Source organism: Condylura cristata, unplaced genomic scaffold, assembly GCF_000260355.1.
Source record: "Condylura cristata isolate star-nosed mole 26May11 unplaced genomic scaffold, ConCri1.0 scaffold00009, whole genome shotgun sequence".
NCBI lineage: Eukaryota > Metazoa > Chordata > Mammalia > Eulipotyphla > Talpidae > Condylura > Condylura cristata.
The window spans coordinates 16,946,651-16,970,421 of NW_004567110.1; the positions used below are offsets into that span (position 1 = coordinate 16,946,651).

At 37.6% G+C, this 23,771-nt stretch overlaps 1 protein-coding gene across 3 annotated transcripts in view; it reads left to right on the forward strand.

Moving 5' to 3' along the window:
- The window catches only part of TRPS1 (trichorhinophalangeal syndrome I), a 238,541-nt gene that overhangs the window by 58,724 nt on the left and 156,046 nt on the right, over positions 1–23,771 (forward strand). For all 3 annotated transcript variants that reach the window (XM_004679631.2, XM_004679630.2, XM_012723090.1), the window contains exons 3-4: positions 628–1,757; positions 14,308–14,911. In XM_004679631.2, the coding sequence (XP_004679688.1) occupies positions 628–1,757; positions 14,308–14,911 (1,734 nt within the window). The remainder of the gene's footprint in view (positions 1–627; positions 1,758–14,307; positions 14,912–23,771) is intronic.

The following is a 23,771-nucleotide window of genomic DNA, read 5'->3' on the forward strand; positions in this document are numbered from 1 at the left end:
TCATTACCAAGATTTCAAACCCACCATAATTCATTTTATTTTCAGTCTAATTGTGCATAGTTGGGCTTTAATTCTAAGCTATGCTCTGTGGTCTCATTGGCATCTTTATTTTATCAAAAGATAGATTTCTTCTTTAACTGCAGCCTCATCATTGTAGGAACTGAACAGAGTTTTTCCTTGAAAAACGTCTGCATTGCATAATCTCTGAGCAACTGTCTCTGGTTTGACAGCAACCTTTAGCATTGTGAGAATGAGTCCACATGATTCGAATGCTTCCACAAGCATGTGATTTGAAGGAGGCAGTAGTAAAACCTACTTACTTGACTTTTTTTTCAAAGAAAAAGTATATGTTAGTGAATCCTTTGAATTAGTTATAGTACTTTTATTACTTACCTTCCTCTGTTACTTTGGCCAAAACTGTTTAGCCTAATGAGCCTCTCAAAGAGCAGCTATTGAGAAATGAAGAGCGCATTTATTTGGCTCTGATTATTCAAGTGATTTCATAATAAGCAGAAGTGCTATTGTATTTTTTTGATGTGGAATACTTGGCAGTGTTCCCTCCTCCCTCCCACAGAGACCATTGAATTAATGATACCTTTAAATTAACATCCATCTCTTCTCCACCAGGTCACTTCAGGTGGAACATTCATTGGCATCGGACGGAAAACACCAGATTGCCAAGGAAACACCAAGTACTTCCGCTGTAAATTCTGCAATTTCACGTATATGGGCAACTCATCAACTGAGCTAGAGCAACATTTTCTTCAGACTCACCCGAACAAAATCAAAGCTTCTCTTCCCTCCTCTGAGGGTGCAAAACCTTCAGAGAAAAACTCTAATAAATCCATCCCTGCACTTCGATCCAGTGATTCTGGAGACTTGGGAAAGTGGCAGGACAAGATCACAGTCAAGGCGGGAGATGACACTCCTGTTGGCTATTCCGTGCCCATCAAGCCCCTCGATTCCTCGAGACAAAATGGTACAGAGGCCACCAGTTACTACTGGTGTAAATTTTGTAGTTTCAGCTGTGAGTCATGTAGCTCACTTAAACTGCTAGAACATTATGGCAAGCAGCACGGAGGAGCTCAGTCAGGCAGCCTTAATCCAGAGTTGAATGAGAAGCTCTCCAGGGGCTCCGTCATTAATCAGAATGATCTAGCCAAAAGTGCAGAAGGCGAGCCAATGATCAAGGCAGATAAAGGTTCCAGTGGGTCTAAAAAGAAGGACTTTTCCAGCAAGGGAGCAGAGGATAATGTGGTGACAAGTTACAATTGTCAGTTCTGTGATTTTAGATATTCCAAAAGCCATGGCCCCGACGTAATTGTCGTGGGGCCACTTCTCCGTCATTATCAGCAGCTCCACAACATTCATAAGTGCACCATTAAACACTGTCCATTCTGTCCCAGAGGTCTCTGTAGCCCGGAAAAGCACCTTGGAGAAATTACTTATCCGTTTGCTTGTAGAAAAAGTAATTGTTCCCATTGTGCGCTTTTGCTTTTGCACTTGTCTCCTGGGGCGGCTGGAAGCTCACGAGTCAAACACCAGTGCCACCAGTGCTCCTTCTCCACTCCTGACGTCGACGTGCTCCTCTTTCATTACGAGACTGTGCACGAGTCTCAGGCATCGGATGTCAAACAAGAAGCAAATCACCTGCAAGGATCGGATGGGCCACACACTGTCAAGGAAAGCAAAGAACACTCATGTACCAAATGTGATTTTATTACCCAGGTAGAAGAAGAGATTTCCCGACACTACAGGTAAGCCATTTGGGTGTAGAGGCTTGGGATGGGTATAGATGGCCATAGAACGTATCCAGAGGCCTCATAGAAGAATTGGTAGGAATGAATGGCGTGAGGACATTGGGGCAGGTGCAGGGCCGAAGATCACTCATAAAACTGAAGATCCTGTATTTCCAGATGTGACAACCGTATACTTTGACTTGGTTGCTTGTTTCAGACTAGCTACTCTTATAAGTCCTACATTTTATACCGTTTACTGAGTGTATTTTACAATTCACAGTGATTCTGATAGTGCCGGAGTATATGAATTTATTATAATTCATTTATTTGTCCTTGCTCATTATGACTTCCTAACCCACAACTCTTGAACATCTTCCCAAATGGAAGCCCCCCTTATAGTATGTAATATGTTCTTCTCCACCTGGGAAACACTCAACCTGAGAACACATTGATTGCCCTTTACAATGAGAGTGGACATTCTTGTGTTTTTCAACGAGAAATAACCTTACTTTGCCCACAAACAGTAACATGAAGGTGATAGTTCTATGATATGTTTGCCTTAGGATTTCTGCAGCCTCTTTTGGCAGGTAAAGCTGCTTAGGTTATTTCAGATTTATTATTATAGAGGTATAGAGTGCGTTCCTTCCATTCTCACTCTGTTCTCTATTCTCTTTAATTAATCTTTCACACTTTCTAGAGATGAGTTTGGGATATGTATCTTTACTCCACTTATATATTTATTGCACAGCTAATTAATTCTAAAAATACCTATTGTATCAAGCTTTGAGTATAAGAGAGAAAACATGACAGCCCTTGTCCTTAAGGAGCTTAGAGTTTAGTGGAGGAAAAAAAAATGTTTTTAAAGATTTATTTATTTATGCTTACAGAACTGGGGTATAGGCCAGAGGTATGGTGGGTGAGAGGATTCATCAGAGACGGAGTAGGGAGCAGAAGAGGCAGATGTACTGAAATACACTGCTGAGGGGAGCAGCGGGTGGGTCAGGAGAGTTCTGCCACACTATGTGGGTCAGCTCCCTGCCTGGGGATCGAACTCATGCTGCATTGGCTTCAGATAGCTTCATAATGCGGAGCTTTAACCCATTGCGCCACCAGGGAGAGCCCTAGTGGAGAAAATCTTAAGCGATCATTCTAGTAGCAGTGTTGTCTGTTGAAACATGAGATATTGAGTACCGTGTTTCAGTACAATGACAGTCAGTTGCACAGTAAGTGAGATGATAACTCCTTGAGGAAGGAGCATTTAAACTGACTACGTTATAAGTAGGACTTCAATTAAAAAAAAAATAAAGGAATAAAAGTCAAAAATTCCTGATGGAATAGAATCTTCAGATACCAAGATACTGAGATCGGGAGCTTTGGTATGGCTTTCAGCAGCAAAGCAGCAAAGCAAATGGCTTTATTTCATATTTTATTGTTTTTCTATATGCAAACGATATTTGACTTCAAAAAAACTTAGTTACTTTAACTTTTACATTCCAAGACTAAACGTTTCCTCTCGTTCTTGAAGAAGTTGTCTCAATATGAGTGTCTGGATGTTTTCTCAGCCACAGTGATAAAGCAATTCATATCCAACAATAGACTAATATGTCAGAAGTTAATTTGAAGGGCATCCTAATGTTCACAGTGAATCCAAATGTTCAGAAAACACTTCCTTGAGATTTACACTGTTTAATTTATAAGGTCAGTCCTGGGAAAGCCAGTCCTGCAATCAAATATGTGTTCACACTTGCAGTGAGCGTTTCTAGCTCCTCTGATGTTAGCTGCATGTTAATTTGTTTCTGGGGTTAGCAGACATTAACTTCCTTCTGAACCTCACTGATGTCGATATGTGGGTATGTGCCTGTTGTACATGTACATAGGTTAGGCAATATAAAACTAAGGTAATTCTTTTTTGAAGGAGGAGGTTTTGTTAATCACGAGGAATATCAACCACAACCCTGGGCTGGCTGTCTCTCCCTCTCGGCTTCCCTAGCCCTCTCCACCCTGCCCATCCACTCTCTGAATCATCTCAGAGGCACATCACTGAACACATGGTCTTTCTCAAGGAAGCTGAGGCTATTGCTTGGAAATCTTTTTGGGAAAACAGTTTCCATACACTTTGATTTTACATAAAAATCTGCCAGTGATCAAAGTGTGAATAGAAATATTACTAGATAGCCTCTGAGTTTAGTTACTACTCAGTAAGGACAATAAGCTCTAGAGGAACCAGACTAGTCTTGTCTTGTCCACATCCTGGCCTCTTTTTGTATAGCAGAATGCCTGGTGAAGAGGCGCTTGGTGAATATCTTGAAGTAAATGAAATTCTTGTGGGTTTTGATCTCACAGTGTTTAGGAATAAGCCCAAGAGCTCCGTAGTGAGTTTCAGTTTAATCTCTGACTGTCCTAGAATTTGCTTGGAAGGTGTTTGATTTCCTCCAGTTCCACACCAAATGATGATTTCTAAGCTAACCTCTCAGCATTTTATTAAATAAAAATTTGAACAATTCCTGTCCCTGCAACATTTAAACATTCTTCCTTTGGTTCTTAAAATCTGAGATAGTTTGTGTCACCCAACGGCCTTTAAGTTGCTGAGAACTTTCTCTGAGCTGTTCATGAGTTTTGGTAAAAATATTTTAAATTTGGAAAATTACAACTTCAGGAATCTCAGCTTGGTAGAAAAAAGTTTGGAAACTTTCACACAACTCAGTTATTACTTAGAATATTTAAGCCTTTAAGGTGCTTTATGTACAAGATTTCCAAGATCGTGTGAAGGTTATATCCGCTGAGCATTGTACAATATGTGAAAAATCAGGTTATTATGCAGTAACAGCAGTTGGGAAGCAGTAGACTTATTTCTGAATGGAAAACTACAAGGTGGATTCTATTCCATTACATTTTCTCAAAGAACTATGTTTAACCTGGTTTGAACTACAGTTATTACCCATCCAGTAACTAGAACTTAGTCAATGTTTATTTCTTCTTCTTTTTTTTTTTTTTAAAGATTTATTTATTTGTGCATACAGAACTGGGGTACAGGCCAGAAGGGCAGGGGCGGCGAAAGGATTCACCAGAGACACAGTGGGGAGCAGAACAGGCAGATCATCAAAGTACACTGCTGAGGGGAGCAGCGGGCGGGCTAGGAGAGGTCTGCTATGTGGATGCCATGTGGATCACCTCCAGGGCAGGCGGGGATCGAACTCATGAGGAAGTGGCTTTAGCTTCTTACTGCAGTGTTTTAATCCACAGCACCACAAAGGGAGGGCCCAATGTTCATTTCTTTATGTTTCACCCTTGCTTATGATACTCCTAGCTCAAACCATATCCACATTAAACATGTCCATCTAACTGCCATGCTTCTCGTCAAGTGTTCAGAGTCATAGTTCTGGGGGAAGTGGAAGCAGCCTCTCACTGCATCACCACTAGATAAGCCCTGCTTCATTCTGCCTTCTGAAAATGAAGGTCCTTTTGGGAGCTGGGCTGTTCTCCCTTTCATCAAGAGTGTGCTAACCCAGATAGGGGAGATGTGACCAGTCAGTATGGAGTATAAGAATACATCGAGGACACAGGCCAGTGGGAAGATACATTTGAGTAGGAGAGTAAGTCGGGAGTCATGGGTGGACTCACAGTGCTGAATCTGAGAGTTTTATTTTAAGCTGGTACCTTGAAGGTGGCTGAAATGATTCCATATTAGTCTCCTCCTCTTGATCCTGTCAGAAATAAACACAACTTTTTTTTATGGGAAAGTATTCTCATTTTCACCTTAGGTAGCTGTGACTTAAGATAAATCTTATATGAGCTTACTGCTATAAAACTTCCTTATAGCAGGAGGGATCTATATTTCACTATTGGTGAAATAAGTAGAAATGCAAATTGTATCAAGGATTTTTAGAAGTAGCTATCTTCAGTTATAACATAATGTTTAAAGAAATGAAAATGAGATTTAAATTTTTTGATCAAGCTATATGAAACTATAAATAAATATTCTAAAAACAGGATTTTTAAAATTGAAAATGTAATTATTAAAACTTAGAACCTATAGGTAGAATAGGTAAAAGATTGGCAGATGGTAGAAAACAAAGGAGTTAATCTGAAGTTAAATCTGAAGACAAAAATTGTTAAGATAAAGGAAGGATAGAAAATATCACTGATGTAGGTAATAAGGTTCTAGTGCAGATTAAGCTCTATATTTAAAATTTACATTTTTGTATTAGTTTGTATAAATTATTTTCCACTTCTTTGATTACTTATTTTATAGGATGGTTTACCTTGACTGTTTTTTAGGGACGACTTCTTATTGAAAGTTAATTGTAATAGTAAATTTTCATATATGATATTAGCTGTATTTTCTTCTACCATTTAAAGCTCAAACTACCTAATAACCAGCTAAAAACTGTTACTCCAAATGTGTAAATATTAGAAATATTAGTCTAAGTATATCAGTTTAAGAATACCAGATGGATAGACTGAATGGAATTTTATTCATTCAGCTTTCCTTAGATTTTATTTGATGTACTGCTTTTCCACACTTAACCCAGTGTGAATATTTTATTTCTAACTTCTAAAAGCTTATTGATCTGTTTATTTGTAATTCCATTTTTGTCTTTCTCCATCAGATATTCTCTTCATCTCCTGTTAATTCCATCACTTCACAGTGTCAGTAATTTCAAGTGATACACATAGACTTTTATGCTAACAAAATTTATATTACAAAAATGACTAACTTTATTAGATGTCAATACTACTGATCAGTTGATAGTAGATCAGTTTAGATCTACTACTACTGATCTAAATTAAATCATCTTCATTATGCTTGCGTTTGATTCTACATTACCAAAAATTACCTTTCCAGGTAAAATTGATCATTTGTAGCATTTATTCATGTAATGTTCCCATTAATCATTGAAGAAGAAAAAACTGTGGTCAAAACGACTGAAAGTAGACTACAGTTATTTGGTAAAAGCTTTTCAAGTGATGGCATAAATCTCTGGAAGTTGACATTTAAAGGAGAAAAAGCACTGATTTACATATATGTGAACTGTTTATAGAAATTTTATCATAGAGAGAAACATTTCTAAATGATGACTTTTTCTAGTAGAAAAATGTAGCCCTCTGAATTATGAAAATGATTTTTAATCTCTACTAATAAAGTGCTGCTAATAGTATAAAAGGCCACAGATCGTTGAAATATGGACGGATCTAAATAAACACATCTAAATAGCACTTAAAAATTCTATTGGGTAGGGTAAGGAATAAAGTATTTTTTTTTTAAACAAATTTTGGGTTATTTGAATTAGATACAGCTTAGTCTAAAATGTTTAGGCAGCTGGTAATTTTCTCAGACACAGGACAATTAACTCCTTTACCAAAGTTTCTTTGATCCATGTCCTCATTGTTTACATTTTTGTACATATTAAGGTTTTATGTAAGTATACCCCAAATATTACATGGGGTACATGTATTAAAATATATTTTCTATAATCTAAAATTCAAATTTAACTCGGCATCTTGTTTTATTGAGCAGCTAAGGAGATCAACAATGTGACATCTTTTTTTCTGAGGTCACATAAGAACTATGTTTATTATCTAATTGGCAGGAGGTTATAAAATGTCAATGAATACAAACGATATATTTATGGTGTTTTCTAACAAGTTGTCTTAATGTAGCCAGAAATTTTAGGAGTTTTAAGTTACGAAGAGTGTAATTAGAGGATCACTCAATATATACTTCTGCAAAATATCTATGCACTTCTTATCTATCCTTATTGCTCTATTGCTCTACATATTAAATCCAGCATCTTGAAGACCCCCAGAGCTGGGAAAGTTCATTGCTTTGGTTATGAACCAGATGTTCACTGATTCTCTGGAGGTCCTGCTTGGACTAGGGAGATAGATGTCTGAACTTTGAACCTAATCTTAAAGCAACTCAGTATAACAGTAAAATAAGACATTATACATGATTTTAATAAAAGTCAGTGTGAAAAATATCCTCAGAGGAAGACAAAGTTTCAGAATAGCTCAGAGGATGTTAGATTTACTCTTGGGTTGAGTCATTTGGGAAGTGTCTATGGATGAGAAGGTGGTTAAGGTGGGCTTTGAGAAATGAAGGGAAAATTCTCTGAACCCTTGAGGTTTTCATAGTAATGATGATAAATGAAAATCCTAGAGTAGATTAGAGGAGAGTCCAAACTAATGTAGTTTCACAATGACTGAATTTATAGTCTTTAGTATTGTTTTTTATACTAAGAATCAGAAGCATCCCTTTTTATTCTTTCAGCCATGGCATTTTGTTGAAAATCTAGCTTCTCAGTTATTATTGAAAAGACAATGCATGTCAGATAATAAGTCCAGGTCTTTCAGAAACTCACTCTGAATAAACTGACATTACATCAACTTCCAAACATCACGTGTGAAAGAGTAACTGTGGACAAGAGCAAAATTCTTGTATATGCTAATGGGACACACACAAAATAATCATTCCTACTACTCTGGGTTCTCTAGTTTGACAAGTAATCTAACAAGTTAGACAAATTGATATGAAAACCGTCAACCATGTTAATAGTAACATGTATACCTCCTGTTCACATGGGGACATCCCAGCTTCACTGAGTAACACACCCAGGCAACTTTAGATACCATCTCAAATAGTTTAGTTAAGAAAGAAGGTCTTGACAGGAAGGGGGGAGAAAGGAAATATTAGTTAAGGCAGTCACTTGGAAAGGCACAGTAGACCGAAGTTTCCAGATTAAATTCTGCCTTCTCTGTTGAAGAGAGGAGAGTAGGTTTTCTTGACACAGGCCCTGATAGAAGTTGACATATCTTCTTCGAAAGCAATCTTCAACCATCTTTCAAAGCCCCTCCTATGAAATCAAAACTTGCCAAAGACATATTGGGGGTGGAATAGTTTTGCTTCCCTACATTTGCTCTCAATTTTTTTGTTGTTGTTGTAATTGTTTATTGACATGTCTGTACTATAGTTTATCATCCTGTGAAGTAGACTTGGAAATATTTACTTTGTGTGTGCGATTTTATTAGACAATAGGTGGGCTAGCACCAAAAACTATCGAGAGATTGTTATAGGGCAGGGAGAGGGGCATCCCAGAACCCCCAAACCTGCCGAGTCTAAATAAGTTCTGCCATCCACCACATCAAGACAAAACATACAGACCTTTAATGGAAAGGAACTTTAATTCAATTAGGGTGGAATGCAGAAAAGACAAAGAATATAGTTTCAAATCAAACACCCAAAGTTACCCATCCTCTTGTTTTGTAAAAGTCCACCCAAACATGTTTGACCCAAAAGAAGGCCTGAAAGTCTGCCATACAATAAAGCACCTTCTGGAAAGACATTTTAATAGAATCAGTGTGCAATATAGAAAAGACAAGAATATAGTTTCTAAATTAAACACCTGAAGTTACCCGTCTCCTCATGGGTGAAAGTCCACCCAGAAGGAACTGACCCAAAGCAAGGCCTGAAAGCTGCCACAGTCTAAAGCACCTTCTGGCGGGTCCCATAGGAAAGGGTCAGAAACCTCCAGACACATCTGGGAGGAAAAGATCAAAGTCACAATCAAAGCTGCCATTGTTAACCTCCCAAGGGCCTCTCACCCACTGTTTCAGTCAGTTTAGGGCCAAGAGCAAGCACAGTTTCTTCGTTTGTCTCTGCTTCTCGTGTCTACTCCAGGTCTCCTTCTGTCTCTCCTTCCTGCTTCCTTCTTTCCTCAGTCTCCTTTCCAGCTTTTTCTCTCCCCCTGCTCAGCTCCACCTTCCCTTGGGTGGGGCAGAAAACCTGGAACCACCCCTTTTCTTGAGGACCACCCTGTTAGAAGATGATCCCTAAAATGAAAAAATAAAAACAAAAAACAAAAAAAACAAGTACTTTTGGGGGGATTATATATGGCAATGCCCTATTTGTGGTTTTAATGTATAAGGTTGTTAGTATAGACTCTTAAGAGGTGATTGACACTGGATGTGTTTTAGAGGGAAAATGAGCTTACTCATCATGAAAATTTAGCTGGAAATATTCAATCAGGGACTGGATATATAAGCTGAGAATTCACTCTAAGCTAAAACCCATCTTGAAGTTATTTCTGACCATGTCTAAATAATTCTTGCTATGGTAGGTGTGCCCTTGGGGCCAAATGTTCAGTATCATCTGAGATTTTGTGAGAAATGCTTAATATTTTATCTTACCCTAGACTTTCAGAATCTGAATTTTCACATCTTTCTCAGGTGATATCCATGCCCTTTAGAGTTTAAGCAGGACTCTCAAAGTCTGTATTGGCTACCAACCATTTACATTGTTCCAGGCTTTTAGAAAGTAATGTCAATTTTTTAAATATTGTTTCTATAATTTATTTAAGACTGATATTATAGGAGAAAGAAGTCCGTCAGGTCTCTGGTGCACTATGTACCAAATTGTCTTTTCTGCTTCACCTGGTGTTCAATGGCTTGAGAAATTGAGCCATTGAGCTGCTTACTGCTTAATTGTAAAGCTTTACTCTTTATGTGAATAGCAGCCAGACCCCAAATTTTCAGAATAACAAAGATTCTAAATCACAAAGCAGAAGGGGCAAGCCCTGTGTTTTAGTTAAGTCTTAGTAGGTGGGGGCTGTCCTCTTTCAGTGCTCTCTGGATACCAAAGCAGATACCAAAGCTGTGTGGAGATCCTTGTCCCTGCATCAGTATTACCTGTGGACCTCGTTAATATTCCCACTTTCAGGTAATGTCAGGGAGATTTCGACCCAGCAGGGCAAGAAGAGGCCTTGAAATCTGTATTACTACACCCTTCTCAAGTTTCAGCACCCTTACAGCCTATTTTGCAAATCAGTGCTCTAGTCAAGCCTCTTCTTTTAGACTTCACAACCCCTCTGGTTTTCACTTCTCCTGCTCCATGTTTTCATGTCCCAGCTTGTTAGTAAGCTCACTAATTTTTTTAAAGTTAAAAATTTGGGTAGCAGAAGCCAGAAACCTAGAACATTGGTCTTGGAGAGAGAAATCGTGTATTCTTGACTTGATGTGGGTTTAATGGACACATCACAATTTCCCCACCTTATCATCTGTAAAGGACTTTCTTTTTTCCTACTACGTAGGAATGTGAGATCATATATCGTTAGTGCTTTGAACTCTTCAGAAGAAAAGGTGTGTGAGTTGAGCTGGTTATTTCAACCTAGTTCACTGTCCTTTCTCAAAATATGTTCTCCTTTTAAATATAAAACCTCATTCACACTGAAGTCTTAGCTCTGTAATTTGCCTCTATTTCCGCTTTACACCGATCCCCGCTGTTTGTATTCTGACTTTTTCTTCAACATCCGTGTCTTGGAAGGTTTCTTTTCAGTTACATCAAGATCTCCCCTCTGGGGCAGCTCTTGCTGAGATCTCTAAAGAGTCAAGAAGATGTCCACTGAGACAGAAAATTAAACTAGAAAACCTAGACACCCCCAGATACTTTGAATGTGAATCCATTGCTTGTATAGGGAGGGACCCAGGACCTTGTATCAGTCAAATAAAAGATATGAATAGGATGCCTTCACGATTTTTTTTTAAATATTTACTTATTTATGCATACAGAACTGGGGTACAGGCCAGAGGTGCAGAAACAGTGAGAGAATTCACCAGAGACAGAGTGGGGAGCAGAACAGGCCGATTGACTGAGTACACTGTTGAGGGGAGCAGCGGGCTGGTCAGGAGAGGTCTGCAGCGTCATGTAGATCATGGGTGGTGCTTGAACTCATGCTGAAGTAGCTTTAGCTTCTTTGTGCTGTATTCTAATCCATTGCGCTACTAGGGAGGGCCCCACCATTTTTTTTTTTTTTTAATGGAGGGCTAGAATGGCTCAGGACAGTTCTCAATGGTAGAGTGAGGCACATATTTAAGAAACAATCTGTATGACTAGGTATGTTATGGCTCTGAGCTTCTTAATGAATACACTCTCAAGAGGCATCCTGTCTCCCAAGGTTTTAATAAAACACAGGTCATGTCTCTTTTGTCTTTGTTATTCAGTATCTTAAGATGCTGGATCTGATGACTATTAATGAAATAGAGTAGATTTTGACAATTAAGCAGTAAACTGCTAAACTGCTCAATTTTTCAAGCCATTGAACACTACTGAATGAAGCAGAAAAGGCATTAGACTATATTCTACCTGCAGTGTCTTAAAACAACAGTTTTTTGAGGAAATAGACTTGGTTTTAAAAGTGATCTCTTTCATGTTTATGGTACATGGGGAAATGGAAAGAAAGATACCAAAATACTACTTTGTGAGTTTAAAGTTTGAGCAAAGAGTACAGAATGCAGATTTACCTGTAGAGAGATTTTATTTAATTTTAGGATTTATAGTGGTTGACACTACTAGAATGTTACTTTCTTACTATTCACAGGAACTGTATTAAGAGGTATCATTCTGCTTTATTTTGCAGATGAAGAAACTGAGGCTCAGTACATTATCTAAAGTCACACATACAGTGCACACAAAACCAAAATTGAAACTCAAAAATGTGGTTCTAGAGTCTGCTCCTCCAGTAAGAACGAGAAGTGTGCCTTTTAAAAAGATCTTTCACTGTCGTGCTCTCGAATCTTCTCTCACATGTGTTATTCCTCTAGTATTAATAGTTATTGAAGTGACACCACTGTAATTTTTTAGGATTTGTAGAGATATCAGGTTGGTAGGAGTCGTAGTGCCAATGTAATTTATAGATGGGAATTGCAACATGAATCAAGGCAGAGCCTCTCTCTGTCAAGAAAGAGATCATAAAGCTGCTTCACCAGGGCCAGAGAGCTCCTTCACACTGTCTCTTGGTGAAGGCCAGTCACAGCCTGCAAATATGTTTCCTGGAGTTTATTTTTAATTTTCATGGTTCCAATAAGATTATGTGTCATATTTTACTGGGTATATTCTGAACTTTAACCATCCTGATAAAACCTTTTTTTTTTTTTTGTCAGTATGAGGGAACTTTGGGACTTCAAAACCATAAGTTTCTTTTGACTTGTAGTTTTTCTCAATGGATCCTATTTTGTTACACATATTAATATCTTTGAATTTTGTTTCCACAAGATAAACTTTTTTTTTTTTTTTGGATTTGCAGTCATTATTCAACAGGTCCCATGAAGGGATTGTTATTCAATATAGGAATTATTACATCCCCCAAGTGACTTACACATCAATTAATATGCTCCCACCTGCTTATAACCTCACAGTCACTCCCCTCAACCCTTGTAGAGATCTTCCTCCTCATCGTTGTCTACAAAGTTCTAGGTCACCCTCCAGCTTTCCTCTTATTTATTCCTCTAAAATTACAATGGCTTCTTTGCAGTGTCTCAGAATGTGCTAGAATGTGCCTCTTTGCAGTGTCTCAGACGTGCTACAATGTGCCTTCTTCCTCCCTTCTCGATCTTCCATTGAAGGGCAGTTGCTTTTCATCCCTAAATTTCATCCCTCAGAAAGGCCTTCCTGACTGGCCTAGGCAGCCATTCCACACCATTGCCATTCATTTTTAGTACATGACACTCTCTAAACTTAGTTATTTGCTTTGAACCGAACGTGAAACTTGTTATCCCTGAGTAGACCTGAACAACAATTGGCAAGAACTTTGTCTTTCATTCATCAGTGTCCACTGGGTAGCTGTTAAAGTAATATGCTGATTTTTGGCAGCTGTTATATATATGATTACAAATTTTGCAGTAGCTTTAAGTGATTTTACATAGTATTTATTCAGAGCCTTGTAAAGCTTTAGTGGTTAAAAAAAGTATGCCAAAGTATTTGTGTACCTTTGATCATTGTTAGTCAAATGTTTGTCCTAATTCAACAGTCACTGTTCTGTCTTTAACATCAGAAAATGCTGCTATTCAGTAAGACCTGCTTGTTTATGCCTTTTAAACACACATGCACATACAGACGCACATGCACATTTTTTAAATGGATTTGGCTACATAATGCTTGTTCTTTCGCTTAAATCCAAAGGACATTCAGTTTGTTGTATGATTATATGTTTTTCTAGATAGAATTTGTATAGTAAAGTCTTGTATTTCTAATGCATTCTATTTATTACATAGATCACTCAACCATAGTTTATTGGGGTTAAGTGTAATGGAACTAAAATTTCTTTTTATATACATAAAATATGTACAAGGCACTTCAGCATTAGAAATTATAACATTTATAGTGAAAACATCTGAACTTATTTGAAATAAAAAATGAAAAGTCGAGATGACATTAGGTATAAAAACGTATGACTACTTAAATAATATCAAGCATGATATAACTCAATCAAGGTAAAAGAGCAAGGCAGATCTTTCCATAATAAAGTAAACTGCCAGTTTTAATGAGAGTCGACTTGCATCTGTGCGCATATGCACGTGTGCATATCTGTCACTGCTAATAGAACAAAAGGAACATCACCTTCTTTATATAGAACTGAAAATGCCGGTTAATTACATTCCACTTTCTAGGTGTTGAGAATATTCTATTTCATTTTACCTATTACATTACGGGAGATAAAATTCAGGTGCTTAAAGACTTTTTTTAAAAAGCCCTTGAGAATGCTAGGTTTCCAATGACTGTTTTCTGCTCCTCCAGGAGAGCACACAGCTGCTACAAATGCCGTCAATGCAGTTTCACAGCTGCCGATACTCAGTCACTACTGGAGCATTTCAACACTGTTCACTGTCAGGAACAGGATGTCACTACAGCCAACGGCGAGGAGGACGGTCATGCTGTATCCACCATTAAGGAGGAGCCCAAAATTGACCTCAAGGTCTATAGTCTGCTCAACCCAGACTCTAAAATGGGAGAGCCAGTTTCTGAGAGTGTGGTGAAGAGGGAGAAGCTGGAAGATAAGGATGGGCTAAAAGAAAAAGTTTGGACTGAGAGTTCAAGCGACGACCTTCGCAACATGACTTGGAGAGGGGCGGACATCCTTCGGGGCAGTCCATCTTACACCCAAGCAAGCCTGGGGCTTCTGACGCCTGTGTCCGGCACCCAAGAGCAGACAAAGACTCTACGGGATAGCCCCAATGTAGAAGCTGCCCACCTGGCGAGACCTATTTATGGCTTGGCTGTGGAGACCAAGGGATTCCTGCAGGGGGTGCCTGCTGGCGGAGAGAAGTCGGGGACCCTCACCCAGCAGTATCCTGCGTCTGGAGAAAACAAGTCCAAGGATGAGTCCCAGTCCCTGTTACGGGTAGGAAAGTTTAAATTTTAAATGATTCATGTATCTTGAAGGGGTAGTGGGGGAACACACATTCTCTAGAGTTAGCATCATGTCTTGCGGGATGAAACTAAATGATCCGTGTCAGTCTGGGCTTATGCTTTCAAAGTCAAGGTGGCAAAAGATGGCTCTGCTCTATGTCTGTGTTTGAGTGTATTCAGCACGTGCTAAATGTGGCAGCTTGGGGTGGGGAGGCCCTTGTTGGTCATTCCTCCTAGCTCAGATAGTATGTGGGCAGGTCATTCCTGGTGATGATGTCCATCAAAATGAGTGGGCTGCACTTGAAGAAAAGAGGTTCAGAATTCCGGAGGATGCAGGTCTGTTACATTAAAAGAACAAACTTACTTCAGATTTTAAGGTGGTGTGACATAGTTTATGGTTAACAAGGAAATCAGCAAAGATTTAAATCACTAAGAATGCAAATCTCTTGGTAAGATGTAAGCAGAGAAAAGCAGAGCTTTGAAAGCTATAATTCAAAATATGATTACATACTAATAACAATGCCTATGGTTTAGTTTCCATGAAGAGGGGGAAGTGAGAAGCCTTAATGGTAGGAGGAGCATCCAGAGAAGAGTGGTGTACTCTGTGTTAGCAGTTTTTTAGGGTGAATGACATAATGGCATGTGGAAAAACCAAACCAAACCTCCTGATAACCTAAGATCCTGGATGGTTCTCTTTTTACCAGCTCATGAAATTGTCAAGAAATACTTTAGATTTTCAGAATTCACAAGCTCCCAGTAAGGGATGCTTGCTTTTTTGCCTAAGGCTCCACTGCTTTGACATTTCACCTTGACTCTGAGAAAGTTTTGAGCTTTCTGGATGATTTTGGAGCTTTGTTCATGCACAGAAGGTTGGATCAGAAACCAGCCAACCTTTACAAAAGAGCCAGTTAGGAAATCTCATTCAGCCAGCCCGGTGCTTTGACCTGCAGGTCAGAGACCACTGAGGTCTCTCTCGTTGTATTCTGGGGAGAAAACTTGCTCTTTCCAATGTCTGCTTGGCAACTCTGCTTTCATTTTCTGCAGATTCTCTGAAGCCTCTCTGTGCTTCACAGGTATTCTCCAGTGGAGTTGAGAAATGCCCTTTAGAGGTGCACTGTTAATTATAAAAGCTGTTACCTTTTCCTTCTGCATTATGCCCTGGAGCAAAGAGAAGGGCTTGAATGCAGAAGAAGCTATGCCCTGGTGCATTGAGAAACCTTCCTGCAGGGAAGGAGCAGGTTTATAAGTAACTTTGGAAGGAAAAATAATAGTTTGTGTGCCCTTTAAGTGAGTGTTCCTGGAGCTACTTGTAGATAAACATACACGGAGCTGCAGCCTTATAATTTACATTATTTCTTAGCATGCCAGGACTTCTGATTTCAAGTGGCTCTTATGCATTCTGGTTACAAGCAAGAAAGGAAATGTCCTGTGTTTTTAAATATTTCATCTCTCTCTTGTGAGGTGTAATTGGATGCCTTACATCTGGATCGTTGGTGTCCCCCTCCCTTACTGATTCTCCCCATTAAAAATTGCTTTCATCTGGGGCATCTTCACTTGATCCCAAGTTGAGTCATTGAGGTTGTTTCTGGAATATTACCTTTTCTGCCACCATATGTGGATTTGGAATGATATTTAATGAAGTGGCGATATCTATAATCTGAGCCTGATGGTGACATTCTTTGAGCAGGCTGTGGATAATACTTTTCTAAAAAATTGTTTTTCTCAATTTCCCACTTCCTTAATTCCTTGACTTGGAGTTTCTGTTGCATCATTTCAACTGTCTTTTCAGTTCCTCCACAGTAGTTGCTGAAGTAGGAAATGTTCAGTGAGAGACGACTTGCCCACACTGTACAAATAGTCACATTCCTCATGGGATGACTGTAATACTATCATCTACTGAACTTTGAGAGATGACAAAATTCAACAAATATATACTATATACATAAAAGAGTGTTAGGTCATTTTGCTGTGATTTTAGTCAAGTTTGAATCTTTCAAAATTACATTTTCATTGTCTTATCACCTTTTCAAGAGAAATAAGCAGAGCCCCTCCTGGTGATAACGTTCGATAGGAATTCTGTTTTGGTGGTAGAAATTGGTATTGCTATTGATATGTTGTCATGGCAAATGCACACTAAAGGGTCTTCCTCCCCTATCCATCAGACAGTACTCAACTGAATACTGACTATTTACTGTCATTTACACCAATTTTGTAGTGGGGGATGTCTAGTAGTGAAGGCATCCTATAAAAATTTACAAATACTTAATAGATAATTTACAAGTTTAAGAAAATACAGTAGTCTATGTAAATATGTACTTAAGACGATAATATTCATATCTGAGTTTAAGCAATGGAATGGAGCTTGAAATTACTTTTTAGTATGGCATGCTTGTTTAGAAATAGTAAACAACTGGAGAAATGGAAAATAGGTTTAAAAATAGTGATATATTTATTAAATGTTACAGACATTATAGTAGAAATAGAAAAAGTATATAAAAATATGTCTACATGTGCTTTCTGCTGCCAAAGTAAGAACTTGATGATCATTTTCTTTTTTCTATGGGATAGAGAGATATTAAGAATTAAGTAGGGAAGAATTAAGTAAGTAAATAAGAATTAAGAATTAAGTATTTGTTCAGCAGGAAATGTTAACTTAAAATAGTTCAACACTGTGCTGGTAAATAATGGAAATACTTTTAAAGTTAGGTTGGATGTAGTGAGGGTCACTCCACAAAACCATATAATTTTAATGTTGTTTTTAAAATATTGGTCTTTCTGATACAGGTTTTATACTGGTTTTAGTTATGAAATTTTGTTTCAGTTGAATGAAGAAAGGAAGGAGTCAACTAGAAGAGCTCAAAGTTCTAAGTGTTCTCTTCACTAGTTCTTTTCATTTCTTTCTTCTTATGCATAAGCGAGTGTTTGGCTTTTTGTTTTGTGTTCAATAGCAGATCCTTTCTGCGTTCACATAGTGAATGCCTTTATATTTCTTAGTTTCTGGCATGGAATTGATCTTGTTATAAAAAAATTGCACATCATCTATGTGACTTGAGTTGGTCATTGTGTTTTGAACACAATGTGGCAGAAAAATACATGAGCATGAGCTTTACCTTATAAGCTGCTTTAAAAAATTAGATTTTCTGGGGCCTTCCCTGGTGGCACAGTGGGTTAAAGCACAGCATTAAGAAGCTGAAGCCACTACCGCATGAGTTTGATTCCCTCCTGCCCGAGGAGATCCACATGGCGAGGCAGAACTCTCCTGACCCACCAGCTGCTCCCCTCAGCAGTGTACTTTGACAATCTGCCTGTTGTGCTCCCTGCTCTGTCTCTGATGAATCCTCTCACCCTCCGCATCTCTGGCCTGTACCCCAGTTCTGTACGCATGAATAAATAAAAAAAAAAATCTTTACGTGTACATTTCATAAAACATGAATAAGATGCTGAAATGTTCTTAAAAACCCAGAGTTTACAATTATACTTAAAATGTGACTCTGTGGGGCCCTCCCTGGTGGTGCAGCGGGTTCAAATATAGCACTGTGAAGCCAGCAGCAGCCACTCCGGTGAGAGTTCAATTCTGGCCCCAGAGGTGACTCACATGGCACAGCAGACCTCTCTTGTCTCTCCCACTGCTCCCGTCAGCAGTGTACTTCATCATTCGGCCTGTTCTGCTCTCCACTCTGTCTCTGGTGGATCCTCTTACTGCTCCTGCACCTCTGGCCTGTACCCCATTTCTGTATGCATAAATAATAAATCATCATTTTTTTTTTGACTCTGTGAAGAACTGAACATATTTAACATTGAAGGTGCTTAAAAATAATAGTTAATTTGTTTACACATTCAAGTAGATATTTGCCCCTCATTTCAAACTAAGCTTAGACAGGGAGTCAGAAGAAAATATAATCCCAGATCCTTTTAGGAACACTTTCTCTTTTAATGTATATTTCCACAAAAGTACTTATTTATTTTGTACATAGACTTTTGTGAAGATTTAACTCTATCAAAGTTACTATTTCTTGGATAAGAAATCCTAATTGTCACTTATGTAGGATTTTTGTAATTTAGAAAGCTTTGTTTTCTAACTGATAGCCACAGGAATAAGGAAAAAAATGTCTCATTAAATTCCACAAATATATATAATTTTTTTGTTCATGAAACTTATATGATTAAGTGTAGTTGGTAAATTTTTAAGGGGAATTATGACAAGACAACATTCCACTACCCTTGGGGTCATTTGTCAGCATAGAATCTTATAGACAGATAATTTGGCTCAAATATTTCCCTAGGTTCAAACACTACTCAACAACCTACTTTGTTAGTGCATCTAGAGGAAAAAGAAATCTTTTCAAGCAGTATATCCTTTTTTGTTCTAAAAATTTTATTTCAGGAGATTTATCCAGTTGAACATGTATATTTTGCAGTGCTTGATTTGGAAGTTTATGTTCAGCCTTGGACTGTGGGAGTTGAGTTCTAATTGAGTCACTGACCTTCAAAGGAAGGGATCCCAGATCCTCTTATCTTCTCGCCCTTTGAGAGGATGCTAACATCTGCCCTTCTCACAGGAGTGCTGTGCAGCTTAGTTAATTAATGTTTGTGAGGCCTTTTGAGATTGTCAGATGCAGCGTTCCTGATAAGTGCAAAGTAGTATGATTATTTGATCATTTTGTAAATGTGATACCAAGACAGTACAAAACCAATGCTATTCCCTAGCTACTTTAGCAGTGGTTAAGTTTATAGTTTAAAGATTGTTGATACTGGATGGCCTATTGAGATGCAAAAATGTTCTTTTGGGGACAGTCTATTGGCAGCCAAACAGACATTCAAACAAGTGACAATGTTGAATGCCTTTTACAAAAGCTGACCAAAGACGGCAGAACTTTTATTTAAAGATGATCTCAAGTGAAATGTCTGATATTGCTATGCTTCATGTATAATTAAAATAGCTTTCAGTTATCATAGAAGTTGTTAATATTGGCTTCACATCATGTTTATGTGTGTAACTATTTTCTTGACCCCATTGTTACCTGCTCACCTACCAGAGACCAGATTCTACCAGGAAAGAAGGGGAACGCTAACTCCCTAACACTGGTCATGAAACAGTGCTTTACAGGCCATACAGTTTCTTAACTATTGACATTTCATTTGCTTAATAATAAATTATTAGAAACTACCTACTCTATGTAGTTACCAACAACCCATGTACAGTTTTGTGCTTCTTCCTTAACAAAATATTTTTCTATCATCTTTTAGAAAAGGGTCTGATTTAAACTCAAATATATTTTACATTTCATTTAAAACTTCAATTCCATCATTCAGTCATTTGTAATAGTAAATACAATCAATTTAATGGCTTATACTAAATAAAATCTATATCAGTTGCTTTCCTCCTGTTTATTCGTTGTTCATCTTTTCCATTAGTAGAACATTCTGATGGTAGCTCACAACTAAAAGCAATCTGACATATAGGTAAGTTTGGTTTGAATAATGGCATTTTCTATTCTGATTTCTTTTTTTATAGATAGCTCCACTGGCCCAAATATTTTTTAAGAACACTTTATTTTTTTCCTTTTTCATAAATGAGGCTTTTGTCAAGTCTGGGATAGTTCTGTGACCCAGGTTTCTAAGGCACGGGAAGCAGCTGTATCTTGAGTGAATTGAACTCTAAGTGTAGTTACTGTGAAACGCTATCCTTCGGCACAGTATCTGTTAATTATTTCCTGTATAACTATCTTTTTCTTGACTTCCTTTTTTCACAGACTGCAAGAGTTAGGAGATAACAGGGCCCCAAAAGTAACCCATTGTTGAGTGCTCTTAGTTGTTGGAAGTGGAAAGTATACAGAGAGCATCCTAGGTTTCAGGAGTACAGATGCAGAATGGTTCAAAAGTGTGTCAGCCATGAGCTATGTAGTATTGATGTCAATGTAGCATTTTTTCTGGTAGATTCTAGTTCATGGAAGGATTGTATAGAAATATAGATTACCAAATATATCAAGTTTTTTTTTTTTATGTAGAATTTTTATGTACTTTGTTATTGCTTCCAGGTTACATACAATCTCTAGTACCATTCTTTTACTCTCATTTCCCTTTGAGTTTATTATAGGAGTTTCATTAAGTGTTTATAAACACAGACATTAATGATTAGTATGGTCGACCAAAGCTCAAAGAGTCTTGGCAAGAAGATACTGCTATACCTACTTGTGTTATTAGTTCAAGGAAATGAGAATTGCATCAGTCAAGTTTGAGAACCTATTTCCTTTATTTTGGCCAAGAAACATGCTTATTTATAGATGTTTATAGTGAATTCTAATGTAGACGCTGTATAACTTTATTTTGGTAAAAAAGTTTCAAGACTTTATCTTCTGGTATATTTTATATTCAGTGTTTAGGAGTGAGTTAAAGGAATCTTGCTTTTGTTTTTTGTTTTATTTTTTAATTCATTTATGTATGCACACAGAACTGGGGTACAGGCCAGAGGTTCAGGGACAGTGAGAGGATTCAACAGAGACAGAGTGGAGAGCAGAACAAGCAGATAAATGAAATACACTGCTGAGGGGAGCAGTGGACGGGTCAGGAGAGGTCTGCCACACCATATGGGTCACCTCCAGGGCGGGATCAAACTCATGCTGAAGTGGCTTTATCTTCATAGTGCTGTGCTTTAACCCGCTGCGCCACCAGGGAGGGCCCAGAATCCTGCTTTTATTTCTGTTTTTGTAAGTACGGTACAGTTGTGATCAATGAGTGTAAGGTATCATTATTCATGTCAGAATGATCAAATGGATTTATTAACTAATTTTTTAAGATTTATTTATTTATGCCTACAAGAACTGGTTACAGGCCAAAGGTGCAGGGGGTGAGAGGATTCACCAGAGATGGAGTGGGGAGCAGAACAGGCAGATTCACTGAAATATACCGCTGAAGGGAGCAGATAAGTCTTCTGCTGCATGTGGGTGCCTCCCTGGGCAGGGATCAAACTCGTGCTTCAGTGACTGTGGATAGCTTCATAGGGCTGTGCTTTAACCAGTTGCACCAACCAGGGGTGGCCCTCAAGTGGCTTTTAAATGTGATTCTGCATGTTATCTTGCCTCTTAAAATCATAGTTTCTCAATTTAGATTTAATTTGAGCACATTAATTAGGAAAGAGTTGAACAATTTCATTTCGTGCATATTAGCCTACCTAAAATATCATAATTAGGCATAAAAAGCTAAGCATCGATAAATATCTTTTTAAGAGGCAAAATACAGTTACAACTTTTGCTAACACTTAAAAATGAGTCATGGTTATGAATCGAGATTTTTGAATACAAATAGAACTTAAAAAATAGATTTCTGATTAAAAAACATAATTTGAAGAGTGTGATTTATCGAATTGCATATGCCAGTGGTGTTACATTTAGTTTACAATTTTGTATTCAAGATTTATACTAAATCATGAAAAAGAAGTGTTGGAAAACTTCTTTCCACAAATAATCTCTTCTCAGGGAATCAATTTAGTGGAGTCAGCAGGTTATGTGCTGAGCTGGTTGGCTCAGTAATGCCTCAGAGCTGTCCAGTTTGAATTCTTGAAAATGACAATACTATTAGAACAACTATACATGAAATTATTGAAAAACTACAGAAAGTATCTGGCTAAAATAGATGGATACTTATGACTTATTGTGTAATGTATTATTTCAGTTTCTAGGATTATAAATTTACTGCCTTCCCATTCATTTATTACTGGATTCACTCCTTTCATTCTCAAGAAAATCTTTTGAGATGGAAGGGTTACTATCTCTCTTATTTGATGGAGAAACTGAGGCCTAGTGATTATTTATTTTGCCTAAGGTCTCATTTATATTGTTGCCTGTCCTCCTTTAACTTTTGATGATTTGTTAGTAAATGCTTGTATTACCTCCTACAGTTTCGAATGATTTGTTTAATCTAGACATAAGTGTTTTCACCTACCATAAATGTCTCATCTAAACATAAATGGGTGTTGACCCCCAAGGTGCAGTGATCCTTCTTATACGTAAAGGTCGTGCTCCCAGACCCCCAGTGAATGCCTGAAAACACACCAGAATAATGAAACTTATATATACTATGTGTTTTTCCTGCACAGACATAGTTAAGATAAAGTTTAATTTCTGAAATAGGCACAGCAAGATAACAATAACTACTAATAAAACAGAACAAATATAACACAATGGTGTAATATGCTATCTAAACACAATCTCTAACCCCCTGTCCCCCAATAATGTATTCTATGGAATGCTTTCAGACCTTGGTTGAATGGGGGCAGTGGAAAATGTGTGGGAAGCAAGATTGTGATAAGAGGGGTCTACTGTCAGAATATTGTTTTCTTAATAAAGTATTTAAGGTGATGAGCAAGAACACTTGTGCTTGTTCTGTGCTAGAAATACCATCATTGGTCATTCATAACCAATAAACAACACTCACAAAAAAATATGAAAAGTCTTTTATATATGCAACATAAGTCAGGCTTATATATGGACATCTGAAAATTTATAAATAATGCATTTGAGAGCTACTCAATTACTTTGTTTTTAAAAATGAGAGTATAGTACTTAGGAAATTTCTTCTTTGGTGCACTAAAAAATTAAAATGCTTTTATCTACATATACCTTTTTGGAAATACATTTGTCTTGCAAAGCTTTGCACAATGATATATTTGGTTTATCAAATCTTCTTAATGTAAGGAATTAACAGCCTAAAATTTCTTTAAAAAAAAAAATTGATCAGCTTCATCTGAATTAAGTCATTATTTCAAATAAAGTTGGAAGTTTTTAAAATGTGGATTTCTGGTAGGTTTTTCTGTGGTCAATAAATTTATTCATTTAATAATACTTTTAAAAACT